We start from the raw sequence: 23,725 nt of genomic DNA, 5'->3' as shown, positions 1-23,725 counted from the left end.
TTATTCCTCAAACCAAGACAAATGATAACAATTTAGTGTCTGTATCTGTTCCTAGCTATAACAAGCAACAGACTCCTCAGCATTTATCTTTGAATTAAAACTTTCAAAATTAACAAAATAAAATTTAAGTTAAAAACATGAACAAGATCCTCCAGCAGCAGATTTACCTATTTATACTTTACTTATTCTGCATTACTTATTCTGCATTACATTCTACACTGCAAGTGTCAAGATTGTGCAGCCCATAATTTTGTGTAATTTCGCCTTCCTTACATTCTCATTTAAGAGGATAATTTCAGCTTTTTTCCTTTTAGTAATGTCTGCAAAGCAAGCTGCTTTTAGTCAAGGCATAAGTCCTGGATCCTCAAAGGTAGAAAAGCAACCATACGTGACTGGGATTCTATCCACCCCTAGGTTTACACACCATATACACAGACTCACTGACTCTGCCCCTTTCTCCAGCTGCTTACACCACGTTACACACTTCGCCTTGCCACGTTCTTTGGCTTCTTGCTAAATTCTAAGGTACAGCTCCTATATTATATTAAAAAACCACAACACAATAGAGACAGCCAACCTGAAACATGCCATTTGGCTGCTGTTGGAGACCTATCCACCCACTCCTACTGCACGTTGGAATTCCTCAGCTAGGATTTACCTTAAAAAAGAAACGATGGCATGCTATTTCTGAGTGAATCAGAATCCGTGCTTCATTGAAGTACTGTATGTTAACTGGTATAAACACAATGGCAAGTATCAGTGCTAGGGTACAACCACCCTGGGGTACATTACTCGGCAGCACAGTACTGAAACGTGAAGTGCAGCCGCCTGTGGATAGAAATAAACCACCTTCCCTCAGACAGGCAGCATACGCATCCCAGCTCAGAACAGCTACTGTGCAATTAACATTTTCATTTTAAGTCTTTCCAGTAGAAGTCCTATTAAATGAAAGCGAAGACTAGAAGATCTTGCACTTTGAGTTGGATGCATTCGTGGCATGGCTTTATAATCCAAACTGCTCAGGCAAACAAGATTGTGGGTTTGTGTTTGGCGGAAACAGTCTGAGCTGACGGAATTTTTACCGTCTCTGGAGAATCTCCTTTGACCAGGAGGCAAAGCCCTCTTTATAGTGCTTGATAACAGCCCAAAGAAAATTCAGAACAGCGTCATCACCACTGGCTATAACATACTTGGTGTTGCAGCAAATGTGCTCTCTCACAACACAGGGTGGGAGAATCTTCACAGCAGGGTGAAGCAAGAAAGCCTGTTGTTCAAAGATTAAGGTGGAATGGCTGAATCTGCTTCAAATGCAGCGTATTTGATACTTAAACCTCCTGGCTGTGCTTCAAAGAGAGCCTAATACCTGCTGGGTTGGTTTGTTTTCCAAATGTGGCTTAGCTATAGCAAATACAGTATTTAGGAACCTGCAATCTAGATGATTAAATCTTACAAAGCCAGAACAGCGGGCACCTAGCGTAGCGAAGCAGAAACGCTCAGCACTGTCTACACGTGACTGCACAAAACGCAGCGGTGTCTGTTTTAACGCACACGATACGCCAGAATAAAGGGAGCTACAAGTGCTCTATGGAATAAAAAGCACAGGCGGTTGTAGTTACTGGATAAAAGAAAAAAAGCAGCTATGAAACCAAGACCTATACTTGCCAGGCTGGAGAGACTGAGTTCCTCTCACTGGCTCAGCAAATCTGCATTATTTTCCACATGGTAACCCACCTTCAACAAAAGTAAAGGGCATCAACCTGTGGTCAGGGCATCTTGCTGTCACGGGGCAAGACTGGGCCCTTACTCTCAACGAGAAATCTTGTGCTGCGAAATCCCAGTGAAGTCAGACATCTTACCAAAACAGGGAGGAGTGCAACAGCATTCCCTAATGCCTAACGGCTCTCACTGCTGTTAGGCACAAAGACCCCAGAATTAGTTAAAATCCTTGCACATTCTGGGAAGAGTTCCTCAATTTTGAGCAGCGCTTGTGAAAATAAGCACCTTTCGTTGACCCCACTGAATTTCAGGACTTAACAGCAATGTGTTATGATGCTCGATATTGCAACCACCAAAGCTAAGTTTGTGCAACTTCATCAAGACTACCAAGTCAGGTTTTGGTTGAGAAGAACGGTACCACAGGTAACACAAAAGGTTATTTGAGTGACTGTAATTACTGCTGGTTTAAAGCCAGCAGCAAACCTAAGGACTATCAAGTTTAAGTCCTCATTTCTGAAGAAACGCAGGACCCTGTGCTGAGCTGCAAAAGTAAGTTAGCCTTACAATTCCCAAGTTCAACTCTAAAGAGGTATTCCCAGAAAACCAAACCCTCATTTCTTTGGCTTTTAGGCAGACATTCAGGTTTTGGACTTCAGTGGCTCTGCAGGAGGCGATGCATGCTCAGCACTTATGCCTGGACCTGTCAGAATACTAAAAGCACCATCGCTAACCACTACACAAAGACAAACATTTGTAGCACGTATTCGGAGTTGGGATACAGCTTTAATTTTTTCCCCTTCATATGCATTATTATAATTCAGTTATGTTTTTCAATGTAACATTCTCTCCAGTAAACAGGCTATACCTCATTTTAAATAGCATTTATACACACTACCTGAATATGTTGATAGAAATCACTCTGAAGCAACAGTTCAGCATGAGAAGATCAGGTAAAAAAACAAGATGTGGTCTTAAAATAACAAAGCTTTTCCTATGTAGTCAAAATTCATCTTTCTCACTGCGCTCACGGGAGGAAACCCAACGAGTGACAATCAGTTCCTGAAATGAAAACCAGCAACTATTATTGAAGTGGGAATGAAAAAAAAGAGGAATCGGTGAGGGATGGGGTTTAAGCCTTCAGCAAAGTGACTTATATTATGGGACCACTGGGAAATTGTAGAAGAGGACTATCTTTGTTCCTGAAGCAAGCTGGTCTCACACATTTTTCCTCCCTTCATTTTCAAATTTATGTCAAACTTGCAATCTCCATAGGTATCCTGTTTCCCCATGCAAATGTTTACATTGACTGTAGCAGCAACATTAAAATTTAGATCTTCAGCCTTTAAACAGCCTGTAATGCACTTCAGGGCACAAAGCAATCCTGTTAACTTTATTGCAGCTGTGCGTGCAAAATCCAAAGCACGCTAAAGAGCAAGCAACAGTTCAAGGGAGCTGTTAGTTAGCTGTCCCAGGGAAAAGCTACACAGGCAAAGGACAGAAGAAGTAATTACACACCTGAACCTTAATTCTTTTCATACATTCTGGTGTTGACATCTCTTTTTCAGTCATGTCAGACGGTTTAATCAAATAGCATAACATCAGCTCCTGTTGGTAAACAGAAAACATGAATTTCACCTGATTTCCCTCTGTACAACTAGAAATGCAGATACTGAGTTTCCTACAAGATGTCTCCTGGAAAATAAGTTGGGGATATGCATAGCTCATATGCAATATTCATCTCATTTTCCTTATCAAAGCATAATGCTGCTATGAGATAAACTACAACTGGAACTTGAGCAGCCTGATCCAGTGGGAGGTGTCCCTGCCCATGGCAGGGGTGCTGGAACTGGATGGGCTTTAAAGTCCCTTCCAACCCAAACCATTCTATGATTCTATGGTAAAGAGTATGGAAGCACTATGTTTGAGGCTCTATGACAGAGAAAATCACGTGGAAATTTAAGTTTCACTGTTTGCAAGAAAACTGTTCACTGTTCCTGGTAGGTTTAAAACCCTAGAGAGGGCTTTAAAAGCAGAAATGGCAAGGAGGAAAGAAGCATCCCTCAGGTCTTTCTGTTCGTCACACAACAGGCCTCTTCTGGGTTTCATGTGGCTATTGACAAAGGTAACTCAACATGATCTTCAGCAGACTAGAAACAGAGTTCTCGTTCCAGCCTCACTCCAACTCCCTGTTATTTAGAACTAAACTGTACATTTTTGACTTGTGGAAAGATAATGGAAGTTTGGAGAGGAGGAACTGTAAAACACACTGTAGTGACTCTGCAGCTGGGACGTAGAAAAACACATAAATCATACTAATGATTGCCTATTTGTCTGCTTGACAAATAGAACCCTTGTGTTTAGGTAACAGAGGAATGTGATAAACTCAGGGTCCTCTTAGAAAACATTCTTAAGGTTGCTGCCCTGCTGTGGGAAAGATAAAGCACGGTGGAAAACTGCTCTGCCTTTCCCTGATAATCGGGATTCTCACTTTCTAGCAAGAACCAAGCTCTGTGGTTCCCGTGTTCCCGCTTCAGATTCCTCTGCCTGGGTGCTGTTTTGGAGTTCCCTCGCTCTTTGAGGAAATGGAAATAAATTACTCTTTGCATTTTACCTATGGCTTTGCAGTTGTTCCTGCGTCCTGCCTCTGCACTGGGCTCACACATCATTTTAAAGCTATTTTTAAACTAGCATCTTACACTTACCTTAGAAGCATTAGCTGTTGTTCTGTTCAACCCAGCCAAGGACATCCAGCTGAGTGGTCTGCGAAGAGAACCTTCAAAGTTATCATCGACTAATTCAGCAATGACAGAGTAACTGGAAAAGAAAGCAGACGGGACAATTCAAAGAAAGAAAATTACCATTTTAGGAAGATTGTGAAACTTAAGACTTAGACCCTAAAAACTGGTGTCAGAGAACATGCCAGCATGCAGTAAGCAAGTTGTGAAACTCAAGTCTCTTTCTACCAGGCAAAGAGGAGAAGATTGTTGTGAATATGCTTATTGGCACTTTCCCCCCCTCCCCCTTCTGCTGATATTTGCAGCATTCTGTTACAAATGACAATCTGACATTTAAAACCAATTTATTATCTAAGAATTCAACCTAACTAACAAACAAAGACAGTTTTTTATCCCAAATTACGTACATTATCCATACCATATATTTTTAGCAGTATTACTAAATCAAATTACTTTCTAGAGTGCATTCATCATATGAGTGTGAAACACGCTCATTCCAACTTTCAGTTTTTAATGAATTAAATGAAATTGCGTTATTTAGTACCTCTGCTAAGAGGACTTTCCCATTCCCACTATGAATGCACCTGGCAAAGTATTTTGAGTGACGAATATGTGCCTAACCAGTGAAAATATGAAGTTTGTGTGAGAGAAATTTAGTATTTTGAAAATAAGAGAAACAGAAACATGAGCTTCAAACCTTGCATGATAGAAGGGGGGACCTTTTCGATACAGCACTGAAATGAAAGAGAAACACCTTAGTTAGATAATCTTGGAGTTTCATCCGACTTTAATACCTGGGTCCATAAATATTGTCAAATGTTTTGCCAGTTCTAATTACATGAGACAGAACTTCAAACCCTTTGAATTCTGCTCAGAATTAAGTTGTCCCAGTAAGTGGAGAGAGAAGAGACAAAAATGCCCTGGAACAGCGGGGTGACTCAAGGCAGGGAAGAGACAGGTAAAAGAGCTGAAGGACAGCTAGCAACTATTGGGGAAAAAGCCTGGGATGGAATTTTTTTGCAACAGTCATGCTTTTAACACCATATTTACAGCAGAATCTGAGCCACTGGAGTACAAGTAAAAAAATGACAGTAAGCCATCAAATTTCTGTTCTAAGCAAGCAATTTCCACACGTTTTCAGAGAGGCAAGTGGCAGAAGTTCTTACATCCTGCCCACCAGAGCCACTCAAAGTTCCTTCTCTATTCAAGAGTACACAAGACTCCTTGCAGCTGGACTGCTGTAACTTGGCTAAATGGTCACACTTCTTCTTGCCCTTTTGTCACAAGCTTGTAAGAGGGGACTTCCTTTAACTAGCACAGGTTTTCTTTTATGGCTGGCTAGTGCAGGCCCTGCCAGGAAAAGGACAAGCAGCACTGCATTCCAGTGACAACCACAATTTGCAAACTACCTGTTATAAGCAATAGTAACAATATAAATTCTAAGAAGGTACTGTCAAAGAACACGAAGCTAGAAGAGCTCAGCAGAACTCCTACCAGCCTTAAATCAGTCCACTTCCTTTGTCCTGCACAAATCCAAAGGCAGTGGCATGCCAAACAACAAATTCAGGCCAGAATACAAATGGGCAGTGAACAAACTAATATCAATTTCATGTATACCTCGGCTGATCAGCAGCAGAACCCCCTAACTACAATCCAGGGTTGTAGAACAGCAATGCTGATTCAGCCGAACCTTCACACTGATCTGGCTCTCTACAACCTTAAACTCAAATACACAAACCTCACAATTGTAAAACCGCTTCAGCAGTATTAAAACACCTGCTGGTTTGTATGCATATATTAAAAATTATCTCCCTTTATGCACATCTTCCTGCAAAAATAGGCATTACTGTACTGTTTACATTGACATGAGCTGAATGTAGTTCTTGAATGACTTAGCGAGGGATTATGGACACTACTGATTACTTCTGTAAGATTAAAAACCCCACCATCAACAAACACCAAGTCCTTTTCCCGGCCTCCTCCCCAAAAGCCCATACAGAGAAACAGTCTCAGCACTAAGTTCAGCACAACTCCAGCTTCCATTAAACAGAATGAATGATGCATGGATTTTGATATGAACTGGGATCTAGATGCAAACCCCCTATTCCAGAGACTTGTCATGTTACTACTGCAGAAGTTGTGTTTAGAGAGGGTAAAGACACTTGGGAAAGGAATTGCAGCACAATCCTGTATTAACCTCACAAAGCAAACCAACAGGCCCTTTAAGTTATCTCCTCAGCTAGTGGATACACAATGTTATACTCCACTCACCTACCTTTATTGCTAACTACTCTAGCCAAAGAGGTCTTTTGCCAGCTGCAAGTAGCAAAGCCTTCTCTCCCATGACTGAATTCATCCTTGGCACTGGAGTTTGCACTGCCTGGAAAGAAGTCAGTAGCAAATTTTCCTATTTTTTAAGGCAGCCACTTACAGAGATCAGTTCCATACTTCAGCCCGACTTTGGGGACCCAACCCTTACTGCGGAAGTAGTGATATGCCATGTAAGTCGTTTTAAAATCAGGCTTCACTTCACTGAAGAATTCCCACAGCTTCAAAATAGTTAAGGGCTCCTAAAAAAAAAAATCACAACCAAAGGCATTAGTGACTGTATTAATATCACAGCAGATAGAGAATAGAGTGTGTAGTAGAGCACAACAGCCAAACATCAAGTATCAGTCTACTGCAAAGAATATGAACTGCAGGCAATAAAATATGGAATCCCTAAATATAAGATGGAAACTTGTTGCTCCCTTTAGTGGGGGTTTTTAGCATTTCATGAAGAGTCTCAGAATGCCCATGTTTAAAGAAACATCTGGTAGGTTTCAATTATTTTGGCCATATATTAACAGTAGCTTGATCTACTTCCAGATTAATGATTAAAACTCCAAGGAACTTTCCTGTTACAGCAGCTCAACATGAGCAGGCAACGTGTGCTTGCAACCCAGGCCAACCGTACCCTGGGCTGCATCCAAAGCAGTGGGACCACAGGGCAACGGAGGGGATTCTCCGCCTCTACTCTGCTCTTGGGAGACCCCACCTGGAGTCCCGTGTCCAGTTCTGGAATCCCCAACATCAGGAGGGTATGGAACTGTTGGAACAGAACCAGAGGAGGGGTACGAAGATGATCCAAGGGCTGGAGCACCTGTGCCACAAGGACAGGCTGAGAGAGTTGGGGTTGTGAGCCTGGAGAAGAGGAGGCTCTGGGGAGACCATACAGTAGCTTCCAGTACCTGAAGGGGCTACAGGAAAGCTGAGGAGGGGCTGTTTACAAGGGCGTGGAGTGAAAGGATGAGGGGGAATGGCTATAAATTGGAGAGGGGAAGATTTAGATTGGATTTAGATTGGAAGAAATTCTTCACAATGAGGGTGGGGAGACCCTGGCCCAGGTTGCCCAGGGAAGCTGTGGCTGCCCCATCCCTGGAGGGGTTCAAGGCCAGGTTGGATGGGCCTTGGGCAGCCTGAGCCAGTGGGAGGTGTCTCTGCCCATGGCAGGGGGTGGAACTGGATGATCTGTAAGGTCCCTTCCAACTCAAACCATTCTATGATTCTATGATACTATTCCTCCCACACTTGCTTCTCCCATATTTCCTGCCCAAGTTACAACAATACATCTTTCTCTACAGAAAAATTACATTTAATTATATTTGCCTTGGTAAACATAAAACTTTCAGACTAGTATTTCATTAACAGAAATATCACTACTTATAAGGAAAACTTCCCAGTCACTCTGTTTGGTATTTCCTCCTTCAGAAGTAATACCATAAAATAATGCCACAGTAGGTAAAAGTTTCAGAACAAACCATTTCCAAAGTAAAGATATCCCCAGCAATCCAAAATTAATTGAATCTCTTACCTCATCATAATAAATACTTAAACATCCCAGTGCATACACCAAGAAGAAAGCCTGAAAAATTAAACAGAGTAAGTTTAACTGTTAGCTAGGTTCTTCTTGTAGCTTATGTTCCATGCAAGAACAAAGGCTCAAATTAATTTTATACAAGAATCCTAACGTCATCCACACAAACAAGGTGCCTCAAAGTTTCTTTTGAGATCCACGTTCATGATCCTTACATTTCAACAGACACAGCACTACAGAAAATCTGTGGCTGTGCAGTGGGCTCCTGAAGGCACCGTGTCAAAGCTAACACACGTGAATGTATTCAGAAGCAGCACAACTGACGCAGGATTTATATAAATGTTATTTTCCTGGTATTTCTGTACTGAACTCCTACCACCGGTCTCTTTGTCTCAGTGGGATTATTCATCTAAAGTGATTGGGATTGGATCCTACTTTTTTTTTTTTACCAATATCACAGGTTATGAAAATAATCTTGATGACTAAAACAATCCAAACACTTAAGAGATTGAGGTGAATGCTGTACTTCAGAAACGGGTATTGAATTATGCTGTAGAATAGATTAGTATTTACTTTTCAGATTAAAAGTAAACAGAATTGTATTGTACATAAAACATACCTCTTCCAAGCTGAGCTGCAAGTACTCAAAAATCCTAAATGGATTTCTTCTGCATACTAGTTTTTCCTTCTTGACAAGCTACAAGAAAATTTACCATATTACTAAAACTTTAAATTGGAAAAAACACTTAATTCTGAAAATAGCACTGATTTACTTTTTCTATAAGATCAGGATACTTTTCCTCCTTACATTTTCTTGTGCCTGAGCAGAGCCATCTTCAAGACATGAGCTACCTTCTTCTTCCTCTTGCACCAACACATATTCTGGAGCATATTCTTTTGACATGATCACCTCATGAGACCTTTGCTTGGCACTCTCCTTAGACTTGCAGAAGCTGCTTGCATGCCTCTGGCACGACGCTTCAGCTATTTCTTTCGAGTTGCCTTGTTCCTGTTCTTTAGAGTCACATACAGCCACAGGATTGAATGCTGGATCTCCCTCCAGTCGGGCTTTCTTTTGGCCTCCATTCTGATTCTCGGGGCTGAGGGCTACTACATTTCCAGTATCTGCAGAAGATGGTCTGGAAAGTTCTGTATTTTCTGTATTTGGGCCTATACTGTTGCAACTGTTACTGGTTTGTTCAGCTCCATCCTCTTTCAAAACTGGCAGCTCAAGAGGCTTAGTGATATTTTCAAGAATTTCGGTAACTGAGCAGTCATCCAATCCTTGCTCTTGCAAAATACTTTTAGCCCACTGCACGTGATACTGGTACCTAGTCAACAAGTAGAATACGTGAGAAGTTCTAGGTCATCACATTCTTTTAATTAATATCGTAAAAAGATTCAGCATAGTTCATAAAAATCTGAATGCACACACCCAGTTAACTGCTACGCACGCACGATGTAAGAGGTCTCCAGGGAGCTGCAGACGTTACTGACCATCAAGACTCTGCTGCCTTCTCTGGCTTTGGTTTGCCTTTTAAATTTTTGCGGCAACAAATGCCATTACCAAATATTGTGCAAGAACCATGCAAGGAGGACTACTGCTACACAGCTTCAAGAAGCAACAACTTCAGCAGGCAAAAACTCCCTTCTCCCATGGAAGCCTTAAGCCTGAATTCCCTGCAAAAATGTCTTGTATCAGAGCCTGCACTATAAAAATATGCAACAAGACTTTGCATTTAGATCACTCGCACACTTCACAAATTATACAGCTAACTACTGAGAAGAGTTATCTTCAGAACGCTGTTTTAACTGTCTTGAAACAGCAATGACAGCACAGCAAAAACACTAGCGTAAAAATCTTAAGCAGAAAGCACCTTTAATTTTAACCAAAACCCTCCCATCCCTGAGAAATAACAATAATTCTATCAGTGAGATAATAGCCAAAAGCTGTAAGTATTTCTAACGTTTTTCAGTTTGGTTTTTGTTTCTCCTTGGAAGAGAACATCAATATCCATTTGAAGACATTACTCTTGATTCTGTGAGTGTTACAGGCAGCTCTCCTCATTCAAACTTGGGACAACTCTGGCACAATATTCTTTATTTCCCAAACCAAAATCCTAACACAGCAATTACAGACCAATAATGAACAACAACAAAGACAATTAAATGTGAATTTCATGTGTCAATACAAAATGTCTCATAAAAAAAACCCTCCATAACTCAGTGCTGTACCTTTTGTTATAAAAATAGACTCCTCTTTGTCCTATGTGATATATACTGTATAATTTGCACTTACAGATCTCAACCGAGAGATTATGATGGACTTTCTGCACCAATGTGACTACGCTTTCACTGATGCTCAGCCACATCTGCTGGCACACAAAGCAGTCAAAGCAGACTAATAAGAATGGTTTAGTAGGCATGTTGGTACTGCGTTGGTGGTTGGACTTGATGATCTTAGAGGTCTTTTCCAACCTTAACAATTCTTTGATTCTATGATGCGTGTTTCTGCATGTAGCAGTAACTGTAGTAGCAGTAGTAGTAATTTGATACTATTTGTGTTACCTAAAAGTCCAGTATTAAAGCAAAAAGAGTAGCTAACTTGCACACTCTTAAGTTAGTTCATATACTATTTAGGCAGAACAAAATAAGCATGTGCTACAACACCCTGTTTTGCTCAGTGTACAAACCAGAAATGTTGACAGAGACTTCAAAAACAAACCAAAGTCATCCATTTACGTATTATAAAAGTTCAAGAGCTACTTCTGACCACACTCTAGTAATTCAATATGGAAATGGATTTTAAATAGCCTGCCCTGGAAACTTCACTTTCTCCTCTTCAGCTGAGAAATAAGTTTATTATGCTTGACATTATTATGAGTTAAATACCCATGCTACTACGCATGCACTCAATCTTGGCTTCCATCCAGCAATTAATACCTGCAAGCTTACATGAAAAATCATGCTGAATATCACCTACTCTATTCCCAGTTTTTCTTATGTGATTCATAAATGAAATAATAAAAAAGAAATAAAAGCAAGTTGTTGTCATCATTTATAAAGCCAACAATCTGAAAAGCAGTAAGATAGAACCTGCTTCCTAAAAAAACACAAAAATAATTTAGTGTAAAGTAACTTACTTTTTAGACGTAATTATAGGCATGTTTATATTAGCACCTGTATGAAGAAAAAAACATGTTTTTTTCATCAAGACAAAAATGTTTTCATAGGGTTTTGATCACTGAGGTTATCTGCTGCCTAGTAACTACCTCCCTTTTCAATACTCTGCCATTTTGGTCCGACTTGTATTCAAGGATGCAGCAGAACTAGATAGAATTGGTACAGAGCTAACAGCCTCGACAAGAGGAATAACTAAATACACTACTTCTCTCCAGCCTGTATAAAGACAGTTACAGAAGGATATAAAATCCAGCGATTATTACTGACTTAACTGTCAAGGAAAAGAGGAGAAAAGAATGACAGCCTTTCTATAAACAACCAAGAGCAGAGCAGATGTGATTGGTTATGAGCAGATGAAAAACTTCACATACCCTTGCCTCAGGATTTCATGGACACTTAATCTACAGATTAAACCCAAGAAAAATTGGTCAGTTATAGGAAGAAAAGCCCAAGGATGATACCTTTACTTACAGACTTCTTAAGCAACAAACCAGGAAAGGCTAGGAGCGTGCACTAAGGAGTTACCAACATTTGTTTCCTGTTCCTGTACTTTTCCTAGGCATCTTGCACTCGCCACCACCCGGTAGGTGTGGAGAGAGAGACCCAGCAGAAAGATTATTTTTCTGTACGTAATTTATAAACACATATCTTCCATAAGTGAAGTGAGAAGCATTGTTAGAATAGTCAAGTAAGTACAAACTGGCACAATTTACCTTGCCACTTAGCAACCAGTGAAGGATCCGAGATGCTATACACTGGCCGACTTCTTGAAAGGATACCTTTTCCAAAATAGCCCTTCAAAGAAAAGGGAAAAATCCTTATTATATCATCAGACAAAAATGAACTTCTTGCCAAACGTAAAATGCTTACTGCCAAGACCAGCTGGAAAAAGGTAACTGAAATTCTGCAGCATTTCAGCTTTGCCTACAGCTTGTTGCTTAACCTCTGATAACCAGTGCAATATTAAACATTGGGGCACTCAAAAATTTAACTACTGGAGATGCTGCGTCTTTGTCTTCAATTCAACTATATGTTAGTTGGCATCTCCAACCAAACTTCTGAAGCAGATGCAGAAGAAAACACCTGAGTATCAATGCTGTCACAACGCATGACAGAAAACAGGCAGAGGGATAAAGCTACTGCACAACAACAGTGGTGAAACGGTACTTGACATAAGAGGCCTAACATAGCTTATTCTACTCAGGAAGGAATCGCTCTGATGTTAAAAGAGAGGTTGCACGAAGTTTTACACGGAGAAATAAACAGAACAAATGTGAAGTCTTTGCATCTGTTTCTTTTAACTCACTACATCACTTCATTCCAAAATTTACTTGCTGGGATGAGAATTAAACACTTTCTAGATTTGATATAGAATATATATTTTGTAGTGATTTGAGGAGAGGAAGGGTATGGAAAATTACTAGAGGCTACACGGAAAGGAAAACATAAAGGCAGGAAAATTTTAATATCATGTCCACCTACGTCTAAACCACTAAAAATACTGCGCCAACAGGGTACAGCACCTTGTTATAAAGCTGTTCAATGTCTTCAGGGTTCCTCACGATGACATTGTTGTTAATGATTTCAGCTTGGCATATTCTGAAATCCTTCCCACCGACATCCACAGGAAAAGGAGACTCATACGCCTCAAAAACCCTTCTTTTCCTTCTTGGGGGATGAAAAGCTGCTTCAGCCATTTCCTAATATGAATATTTCCTCCTAAAAAGTGAAACCAAAAACATTTAGTGTTCCAGAGTTGAAACTCACCCATTTTTACACCTCGTGGCAATATTCCCTCCCCAACAGCAAATTACCACTAAATCCTAGAGCACAATCCAGGTTTAATTCTGTAACTATCATAGCAGACTGGCGGCGAGCAGGGGTTCACTGCCCTCATCCATCAGCCTCTTCCTCTCAGGCACCGCAGGGATGGAAAGGCAAGACACGGGCTGCTGGGAATGCTGCAGGAACAGGACAGAGGAGCAGAGAACAGAGAATAAGCACAAATCACAGCCCGCGGGTGCCTCTGTTAGCGTAGAGACAAACACATAACCATACGAAGAAGGTTATATGCGGTGCTTTATTTCGAGGCCCCGGGAACCAGGGGTACGCACCCAAATCTGGTTCAAAGACCGTCACATCGCGTTCGCCATTTATCCTTGAAGTGTTGTTCAATCTGTTACATATTCAAAAGGGATGCAACCTACATATTCATTTCGGTGATTGTCACATCAGGTCTTGCAACATTTTCAGCATTCTTTACATTTTTATGCAAACTGTTATCTCTTTGCAAGTTTACTGCTTGCATTAGAAAAGATACCAACTCTATGTCCTGTTAACATAGATAAGATTTCTTCTGGCTCAGTAAGAGTTTTCAGCATTCCTTCCCAAATGGGGATACCTGAGACTATACCCTGGAGCAAGCGAAATTTCAACAGAGTAGTTAGTTTTTAACTATATTTAATAGAATTGTTAGAACTATTAGTTATTCGACTACATTTTAGTAAGACAAACTAGAGTTTTCCAACATTTCCCCCCTTTGGAAATACCTTCTTTCATTAAGAAGGTATTTCCATTTTTCAGTTTTTCACCTTAGTTCTCCATTCTCGTAGTCTCGTAGTACTTCGGTGGCGGGGTCAGGCGTCGTGGGTATTCCCGGGTTACTGCTCCTATGATCTTATGCGTCCAGCTAGTGTTACGGGTGATTTCTTGACGGATACACAAGTATACTAGGTAGATGACCAGGAATACTAACAAGAGTGTGCAAATAGTTTCTAAAAGTGATTGTAGCCACCCGCCTAAATGAATCCCCAATCCATTAAATATTTCTCCTATCCAATTATGGCCGATCTCTTTTCTTTCTTCTTCAGCTTCTTGTTCAATTCTCTTGAGTTGAGATATGTCATATTCTATATCCATGGTTACATTCGGTATATGCACACAGCAGTGATCAACTCGATCCTTTAAATATCCGCAAACGCCATGTTCCTTCAACAATAAGATATCTAATGCCATTCTGTTCTGCAAAGTCATTTTTGTCGTTGCTTGGAGCTGCATATTCAAATCTCTGAACCCCTTTTTAGTAACTCTAGCTAACCTTTCAGTCTGCCCTATCAATTTGTAAATCATGTCTCTATTTCGGTAAGTAGCTACTGGAGCAGCAAAGAGAGATTCAAGGGCCCATCCTACCTTCACTCCTGTAGAGGGCTCCTGCCATGTATCATCTTCCTTTATATCTCTTTTGATTCTGTTGATTTGTAGAGTTTCCAGTTTCCCTTTAAAGGGGGAACGTTTCCAAATCGGGCATAAGGTGGGTAAGCCTAATGTGATTTCTTTAACCTTCCCCGTAACTGGTAAATGGGTAGTCCACGTTCCATCACTATTGGCCCATACAAAATTTCCCATACTCTTAATAGTTGCATACTTACAATCTGGTTTATGATAGGGGATCATCTGTCCTCCACTTTTGTATCCCCGGCAGGCGCACCCAGCCTTTAAAGCCACTCTTACGGAGGGTATTGTTATTTCATCTGGGTTTGAATCACAGTCCCATATTTCAGAACAATTCCACCAAGGTACGTTTTGTATCACTTCTCGACTAACTCCATTATTGGCCAAAAGGGTTTCGGTTGGAATTGTTGCGTCCTGCTTTCCCTCCCATTTGATACACCACGAAGTGTTACCACCATAGTGGAATTTTTGCAAGATATTAGTTGACCAAATGGTTTCCCATTCTAATTGTTTTTGTCTTTCTTGGCATTCCCATTGTGTCTCTGTTTTTGTGATAATTCTATCATACATACATACCCCAAATTCTCCTCCTGAATTCTTAGTAATGAAGGTGGAGTTTGCGAGCTGGTTACAAATCTGTTTTGGCAGCCATTCCCCTTTCACCCTGACCTGCCGTTCCTTTTCTATGGTTATTTGTTTGCACTCAGTTTTATTTCCCTGTGATGTTGGGAGAGGGAAAGTTATTATTCCCCAGTTTATAGGTTCCCCCGCTGCCTTAGGAACTGGAAGGCAAGCAGTGATTTTACTGGTATTCTGTATTCCTGCAAAATCCTTAATTAAGCCTATTATTAAGTTTTCCTCAGGGTCCCTTGAGGGGAGGTGTATTACCTGTGGTGTTGGAGTGGGCTCTATATCTCGCCTTTCTCTATGGGATACTATTATCTTTTCCAATCCTTTGTTAATGTTGAATTGGATTCCTTTTCCCGATGTTACTGCCACTTTCTGATTTTGAACCGTGCAAGACAGAATGGCATTTTGTTCTGGATGATATCTCACATTTCTATTCTTCCGGTGGGTGCCTGTGGAAAAAGTCATATTCATCAGAAACCATATTATTATGATTGTCCCATAGACGTAATTAGACATCCTTCTGGTATGTAAGTTTCAGCTTTGTAGGTCCAGTTACTTCTGCTTGCCACTCTCCGGGAACCTTCTTTACCCGTGTGTAGTGAATCCAGGAATCAATTCCCTTCACTTTAACCGCGGTAAAGGTAGTCAGCAGCACCAGGTACGGTCCGTTCCACCGTTCTCTCAGTGGTTCCTCAACCCAATCACGGACGTAAACCTGGTCTCCTGGATTGATATTGTGCACTGGGTGTTCCAACGACAAGGGTCGATTCCAAACCAGAGTACTCCGCAGCCGCGTCAAAGTTCTAGCAAGGGATAACACATAGTTATATACATCTTGCCCACCTTTTATATGCATATTGAGGTTAGGTTGTGGCGCCTCGTAGGGTCTTCCGAAAAGAATTTCATAAGGGCTCACCCCTATCCCACTTCTAGGTTTTATTCTTATTCTCAGGAGCGCTATGGGTAATGCTTGTGGCCACTGTATTTTGGCTTCCTGACATATCTTACTAATCTGCCTCTTAATTGTCTGATTCATCTTTTCCACCTGTCCGCTCGACTGTGGTCTCCATGGCGTATGGAGATTCCAAGAAATTCCCAGCATTTTACTTATTCCCTGAACAATAGTAGCCACAAAATGTGGTCCCCTATCTGATGATATTCCCAGAGGAACTCCAAATCTTGGTATAATTTCTCGCAATAACCACTTGATCGTTTCTTTAGCTTGGTTTGTGCGACAGGGAAAGGCTTCCGGCCATCCAGAGAAGGTGTCAACCCCAACCAATAAATACCGATACCCCTGGGCCTTAGGTAATTCCACAAAATCAACCTGCCAGTAGTCACCTGGTTCCATACCTACTCTAATATGTCCCATTTCTATCCTTTTCCTAACTATTGGATTATTCTTCAGACAGATTTCGCATTTTGCATTTATAGATTTTGCCATTGTTAACATCTGTGTTGAGATTATGCTGCGTTTGAGATAAGTAACCAAGGCTTCTGCTCCCCAATGACATTTTTGATGTTCTGTTTGTAGGATTGTTCGCATAACGTTAGATGGTACGATTACTTGCCCGGTTGTTGTTAAGTACCACCCATCCGAATTTAACTGGGCTTTCGTTAGTCCGGCTAGTTTCTCGTCTTCTTCTGAATACTTTGGTTTTTGTGTTAAGTAATTTTGGAAAGGGCTTACCTTCGTAGGTATTAAGGCCATCATATTTTGTACCTGCCGTGCAGCTTGCCGGGCTGTCCGATCCGCTAGGGAGTTTCCTTCCGCGACCTTAGAGTCCCCTCCCTGATGTGCTTTGCAATGCATGATTGCCACCTGTAGGGGTAATTGTACTGCAGCTATCAAATCCAGTATCTCCTTTTGATATTTTATACTTGCACCTTGTGAGGATAAAAGTCCTCTTTCCTTCCATAATGCTCCGTGTATATGGACCACCCCAAATGCGTATTTCGAATCAGTCCATATGTTCACCTTTTTATCCTTACTTAACTCCAAGGCCCTAGTAAGGGCTATTATTTCTGCTCGTTGGGCGGATGTTCCTGTTGGGAGCGCCTTTGCCTCTATTATTGAATTTTGTGTGGTTACTGCATATCCAGCATATCGGGTCCCTTTTTCCACAAAGCTGCTCCCATCAGTAAAAAGTTCTTGTTCTGGTTGTTCAAGCGGGTTATCTTTTAGATCTTCTCTAGTTGCATACGTGTGTTCAATGATTTCCACGCAATCATGTTCCAAAGGACCATCTTCCATTGCTGCGCCTAGAAAAGCTGCTGGATTTAATAAGTTAGTAGTTTTCAGATCTATATCATCTTGTTCTGTAAGCATCGCCTGGAATTTCATCATCCTACTTGGGGAGAGCCAATACCCCCCTTTTTGCTCTAAAACTGTTAGTACCATATGGGGCACATACACTTCAATGCGCTTTCCCAGTGTCAATTTTCGAGCTTCTTGTATTAGTAACACTGTTGCTGCCACTGCCCTTAGGCACGATGGCCACCCAGCACTCACGGGGTCCAGCTGTTTGGAGAAATATCCTACTGGTCTTTTCCAGCTTCCTAGTTTCTGTGTTAAAACCCCCAATGCCAATCGTTGTCTTTCGTGGACAAACAGTTGGAAGTCTTTGGTCAGGTCTGGTAGGCCTAATGCCGGTGCTCTGGTCAAAGCCTCTTTTAACTTCTTGAAGGCCTTTCTTTGAGGTCCTTCCCAAATAAAAGCTGGTGATCTCTGAGCCTCATACAGAGGTTTTGCTATTAGTCCATAGTCCAAAATCCATAGCCTGCACCAGCCTGTCATTCCTAAGAATGACCTGAGCTCATGTAAGTTCCTGGGTTCGGGGATCGCACAAATAGCCTGAATGCGATCCATTCCCAATTTTCTTTGTCCTTGTGTTATCTCACATCCTAGATATACTACAGTTGTACATGCGATTTGAACCTTTTCTCGAGAAACCTTGTAGCCATTCAATCCTAATTGGTTCAAAATTTCAATGGTTACCTGGATACACGTTGGCTCCAACTCTGTCGCAATCAGAATGTCATCAACGTATTGTAGTAGGAGATATTGGGCTCGTGGTACCTGAATTTGTCCTTGTTCTGTCCATAGCTCCAGCTCCTTTGCCAGCTGGTTTCCAAAAAGTGTCGGGCTATTCTTGAATCCTTGTGGGAGTCTTGTCCATGTTAGTTGTGTCTTTCGTCCATTATGTGGGTTTTCCCATTCAAAAGCGAAATATTTCCTACTACCTTTGTCAAGAGGAATGCAAAAGAAAGCATCTTTCAAGTCAATTACAGTGAACCACTTATATTTTTCCTTCACGGATGTCAACAGTGTATAGGGGTTGGCAACCACTGGATAGATGTCCTTTGTGATATTGTTAATGGCTCTTAAATCCTGTACCAACCTGTATTCTCCGTTCGGCTTTTTCACTGGAAAAATCGGAGTATTATATTCCGACTCACACTCTTCCAATATCCCGCACCTCAAAAATTTTTCAATCGTTCCCACTATTCCATATCGAGCTTCTAATTTTATGGGGTATTGTTTTACCTTTACTGGTTTCGCCCCATCCTTCAGTTCCACGTTAATGGGTTGTGCAGTTTTCGATTTTCCGGGAACGTCCGTCTCCCAAACGATGGGGACGACTGCTTCTTCTACTTCCTTAGGTATCCGGGTCTTTGGGGATTCTCTGATCACTAGTATTTGTCCTATTCTTGACTCTGGTACCTGCATAATCAATTCTCCATTTTCAAAAATAATCTTGGCATCTAACTTAGAAAGTAAGTCTCTCCCCATGAGTGGAATTGGACAGTCTGGCATGTACAAAAATTCATGCCAGAGTTCCTTTCCTCCAAATTTCAATTCCAGGGGTCGGGTGAATGGCCGTACTTCCTCTTTCCCTGTGGCCCCAACCACTGTCACGGTTTTACCTCCCAGTTTCCCATGTAAATCATTTAAGACTGAGTATGTTGCTCCAGTGTCTATTAGAAACTGCACTTCTCTTTCCCCTAGTTTCACCTTTACTAAGGGTTCCTCCCCTTCCCGTCCTAGTCAGCTTTGATTTTCGTATTCCCCCATAATCATTGTTTTAACTACTTCAGTATTTCCTAATGGAGTTCCCATCTGATTCCTCTGTCCTATTCCTTGCGGGCACTCGTTCTTCCAATGTCCTTCTTGTTTGCAGAATGCACATTGATTTATTCCAAGCCTACCAATTCTCGTTTCTAATTTATTAAAAGGATAGGCGGGTCCGTGTCCTCTCCCCCGTCCTCGTCCTACCCCTCTTCCTCTCCCCCTATTTCCCAGACCTTGGGGATCTTTTCCTTGCATGATCGCTAGCAAATTCCGATGTTGCCTCTGGGTGTTTTCCTTCTCTCTATTGTTATATACCTTCCAAGCAACTTCTAATAATCTGTCCAAATTACGCAATTCTCCCCCATCCAATTTCTGCAATTTCTTCCTGATGTCCTCCTGTGACTGTCCCAAGAAAATCAAAGCCAGCTGTATTTTGGCCTGTTCTGTTTCTACGTCTAAATCCGTGTATTTCCTGGCTACTTCCATGAGGCGTTCCAAAAATGCAGAGGGAGATTCTGTTTTTTCCTGCCTTACATTATAGAGCTTTGACCAATTTATTACTTTGGGCATAGCATTCTGTACTCCTACTACCACCCATTCTTGATATCTTCTCAAATAAGTCATTCCTCTGACAGTATTATAATCCCACATTGGGTCTTCTATAGGAAAGTTCTGCTCCACCGTCCCAGTGACCACCCCCTGTCGTATATCTTCCCGGACCCTTTCCCGGGCTGCCTTTAGCACCATCCCCTTTTCTGTTGTATCCATTAATATGTCTAATAGTACCTGTATATCATCCCAGTCCGGGTTCTGGGTTTTCATGATCATTTTTACTACTCTTGCTACTTTATCCGGGTTTTCTCGATAAGTCCCGGCCGATTGTTTCCAAAGCACCAAGTCTCCGGGGGAGAATGGTACTTTTACATACACCGGCCCTTCAGCCCCCACCCCTTGCCGTAACGGTGCTATCATCTTGCTTTTGACCTCTTGTCCCTGTACATCCCGTTGTCTGGTTCGGTGAGATATCGGAGTACAAGGACAATCGGTCTCATATTTTCCACTGGGTTGGTCCTCTACGTCCCCATCCTTATCTTCCCTCAAATCCCTAGGGGCTGGTGGGGCTGAGGGGGCCACTAGGAGATCGAAATCCTCATCCTGATGGTGCTGTACAGCATTCTCTACTGCCGAACATTGCATGCATTTTCTTTCCGCTGTGCAACCTTGACATTTTTCATCCACTTTTACTTCTAATATCATAATCCCGCACGCCTTTTGCCATTCCTTATTGTTTCGCAATATAAAGAACAATTCTACATACGGTACCTCATCCCACTTCCCTTCGCGTTTACAGAACAGCATTAACTGTAAAATAGTATTATAATCCAAAGTCCCATTTTCTGGCCAACGTACTTGATCCTCTAATTCATACTGAGTCCACCAGACATTACAATATTCCACCAATTTCCTTTTCTGCATTCCTTGTCCAAACCTCCCTTCCTTCCAGTGTCTTAGGATACACCCCAATGGTGATGATCCTGGTATTGGTGACATTTTGCAATCACCTTATAACAAATTATGCAAACAATACGCAATATCACACACAGAATTACACAAAACAAAACCAAACCTCCAATGCCGAACCCGCAGAGCTTTCGCTACTGTCTTATGGACGGCGCCTAGGCTTCCCACTGGAGCTCCTTAACCCAACCAAGCGTAGCTTTCGCCGCGTCTAACAGGCAGGTTTTTACCAAACCACAACTATGGTACCATTCCTGATAAAGCACCGTGTCTTACCAATATAATCCTCGGTCCGTCGGGGGCAGCAGAGGTCGGTTGCGGTCGATGGCTCCCCGAGAATCACTCGGTGCCGGCCGGAGCGGGATCGATGCGAGCCGCCTCAGCAATGCCCGCGAGGTCCCACCTGGGTCGCCAAAACTGTTAGCGTAGAGACAAACACATAACCATACGAAGAAGGTTATATGCGGTGCTTTATTTCGAGGCCCCGGGAACCAGGGGTACGCACCCAAATCTGGTTCAAAGACCGTCACATCGCGTTCGCCATTTATCCTTGAAGTGTTGTTCAATCTGTTACATATTCAAAAGGGATGCAACCTACATATTCATTTCGGTGATTGTCACATCAGGTCTTGCAACATTTTCAGCATTCTTTACATTTTTATGCAAACTGTTATCTCTTTGCAAGTTTACTGCTTGCATTAGAAAAGATACCAACTCTATGTCCTGTTAACATAGATAAGATTTCTTCTGGCTCAGTAAGAGTTTTCAGCATTCCTTCCCAAATGGGGATACCTGAGACTATACCCTGGAGCAAGCGAAATTTCAACAGAGTAGTTAGTTTTTAACTATATTTAATAGAATTGTTAGAACTATTAGTTATTCGACTACATTTTAGTAAGACAAACTAGAGTTTTCCAACACCTCAATACCCGCTGGTTCACATAACTTAGGGAAAGGCGTGAGGAGCAGCAGCGGAGCCCGTGGGACACGGGGGGGGGGGGGGGGGGGGGAACACCGGCCCCGTGGGACACATGGACACGGGGGGGGGGGACAAGGGCCCCACTGGGACACCGGGGACACACATTGGCCCCATGGGACAATGGGACACGGGGGGGGACATGGGCCTTGTGGGACACCGGGACACGGGGGGGGGGAGCACACGCGGGCTCCGTGGGACACCGGGACACGGGGGAAGACGACACGGGGCTTGTGGGACAATGGGACACGGGAGGGATGGGGGAGACACGGGCCCCATGGAGGGGGTCACACGGGCCTCATTGGGACACCGGGACAGGGGGACACACACACTGCCCCATGGGACAATGGGACACGGGGGAACACGGGCCTTGTGGGACACCGGGACGGGACACACGGGCCCCGTGGGACATGGGAACACGGCGCGGGAGGGGGGAGGTGGAGGAGCCGTGGGACACCGGGATACGGAGAGGACGGACGCGGGCCCCGTGGGACAATCGGACACGGGAACACGGGGTGGGGGGTGTCACAGGCCCCGCGGGACACCGGGAGACTCAGGCCCCGCGCAGCCCTCACCGCCGCATGTGCACACCACACCGCCATGGCCGCCCGGCCCCGCCTCCCACTGACCACGCCCCCTCTGGGGCAGTTGCACCTCACTCTGACCATGCCCCCTCCCTTAACCACGCCCCGACCGCCCGACCACATCACAGCCCAATGACCACACCCCCTCTACTGGCCACGCCCCCGATCGCTCCTCCTCAGGTACCGTCCCGCATCCCGCCGACCCTCCCCACCTCGACTGACCACGCCCCATCTAACCACGCCTCCATGACAACGCCCTACGGCGCTGACCACGCCCTCGGTTCTGCTCCGCCCCGTTTGACACCGCCCCTCGACTGATCACGCCCACAAATAGAACCTCACCTCGGCCTCGTCCCACCCCATTGCTCACGGCCCCTCCCGTTCTGGCCTCGGACCCCTCCCTCCCCCCGTTGGCCCCGCCCACCGCCCGGCTGGCCCCGCCCCCACCCACTGGGCGCCCGATGGCCCCGCCCCTGTGACCCCGCCCCCTGTGACCCCGCCCCCCGATCCGGTTGCTCAGAGCCCTATCCAACCTGGCCTTGAACCCCTCCAGGGATGGGGCAGCCACCACTGCTCTGGGCAACCTGGGCCGGGGCCTCACCACCCTCACAGCAAAACATTTCTTCCCAAGATCTCGTCTCAATCTCCCCTCTTTCAGCTGAAAACCCTTCCCCCTCATCCTGTCCCTGCACTCCCTGATCCAGAGCCCATCCCCAGCTTTCCTGGAGCCCCTTCAGCACTGGAAGCTGCTCTAAGGTCTCCCCAGAGCCTTCTTTTCTCCAGGCTGAACAACACCAACTCTCGCAGCCTGTCCTCATAGCAGTGGTGCTCCAGCCCTCAGATCATCTCCATGGCCTCCTCTGGACTCTCTCCAACAGCTCCATGGCCTCCCTGTGCTGAGGAGTCCAGAACTGGACACAGGGCTCCTGGTGAGGTCTCACCAAAGCCGAGCAGAATCCCCTCGCTCACCCTGCTGCTCACACTTCTCTGGATGCAGCCCAGGACGCAGCTGGTTGGTTTCTGGGCTGGAAGCACACATTGCCGCTCATGTTGAGCTTCACAGCACCTCAAGCCCTTCTCCGCAGGGCTGCTCTCCATCACACTGTCCCCCAGGCTGTATTGTAGCGCAGGGCAGCTCACACAGCCCCTCAGCAGCAGCTCTGGCGATGGTGTGACTGACCTGAGCACAGAAGGATGCGGTATGCCATTAAAAAAAGGAGTAAA

General features: G+C 43.6%; 2 protein-coding genes across 3 annotated transcripts; both read right to left on the bottom strand.

The window, feature by feature from the left end:
* Positions 1–2,639: 2,639 nt before the first annotated feature.
* On the bottom strand, positions 2,640–22,565 carry TSEN2 (tRNA splicing endonuclease subunit 2). Of its 2 annotated transcripts, XM_054076399.1 has the most exons (14): positions 22,493–22,565; positions 13,305–13,451; positions 13,014–13,209; positions 12,204–12,285; positions 11,451–11,487; positions 9,116–9,638; positions 8,927–9,004; positions 8,305–8,355; positions 6,931–7,021; positions 6,727–6,831; positions 5,149–5,185; positions 4,419–4,530; positions 3,232–3,321; positions 2,640–2,775 (listed from the first exon to the last, which is right to left on the bottom strand). In XM_054076399.1, the coding sequence occupies exons 3-14, from the start codon at positions 13,185–13,187 to the stop codon at positions 2,716–2,718; spliced, it is 1,440 nt and encodes a 479-aa protein (XP_053932374.1). In that variant the 5' UTR covers positions 13,188–13,209; positions 13,305–13,451; positions 22,493–22,565; the 3' UTR covers positions 2,640–2,715. The 2 variants fall into 2 exon arrangements, with proteins under 2 accessions (XP_053932374.1, XP_053932375.1); XM_054076400.1 differs by lacking the exon at positions 6,727–6,831 and having other exon boundaries at positions 6,883–7,021.
* LOC128853288 (uncharacterized) lies at positions 14,173–20,899 on the bottom strand. The gene is made up of 2 exons (XM_054076875.1): positions 19,657–20,899; positions 14,173–19,395 (listed from the first exon to the last, which is right to left on the bottom strand). Exons 1-2 carry the CDS (start codon positions 20,897–20,899, stop codon positions 15,860–15,862), a joined length of 4,779 nt encoding a protein of 1,592 aa, XP_053932850.1. The 3' UTR covers positions 14,173–15,859.
* Positions 22,566–23,725: the final 1,160 nt, after the last annotated feature.

This window comes from Cuculus canorus, chromosome 11 (assembly GCF_017976375.1).
Source record: "Cuculus canorus isolate bCucCan1 chromosome 11, bCucCan1.pri, whole genome shotgun sequence".
NCBI lineage: Eukaryota > Metazoa > Chordata > Aves > Cuculiformes > Cuculidae > Cuculus > Cuculus canorus.
This window is presented reverse-complemented; position numbering and strand designations above follow the sequence as displayed.

Excerpts from the sequence above, each read along its gene's own strand:
- LOC128853288 (XM_054076875.1), bottom strand. The coding sequence starts at position 20,899 with ATGCAGAAAAGGAAATTGGTGGAATATTGTAATGTCTGGTGGACTCAG. Across the intron at positions 19,396-19,656 it reads GCAAGGAAAAGATCCCCAAG|GACGGGAAGGGGAGGAACCC; the intron begins GTCTGGGAAATA and ends AAAGCTGACTAG.
- TSEN2 (XM_054076399.1), bottom strand. The coding sequence starts at position 13,187 with ATGGCTGAAGCAGCTTTTCATCCCCCAAGAAGGAAAAGAAGGGTTTTT. Across the intron at positions 8,356-8,926 it reads TGCAGCTCAGCTTGGAAGAG|GCTTTCTTCTTGGTGTATGC; the intron begins GTATGTTTTATG and ends TTAATTTTTCAG. Across the intron at positions 4,531-5,148 it reads CCCCCCTTCTATCATGCAAG|TTACTCTGTCATTGCTGAAT; the intron begins GTTTGAAGCTCA and ends TTTCTTTTCCAG.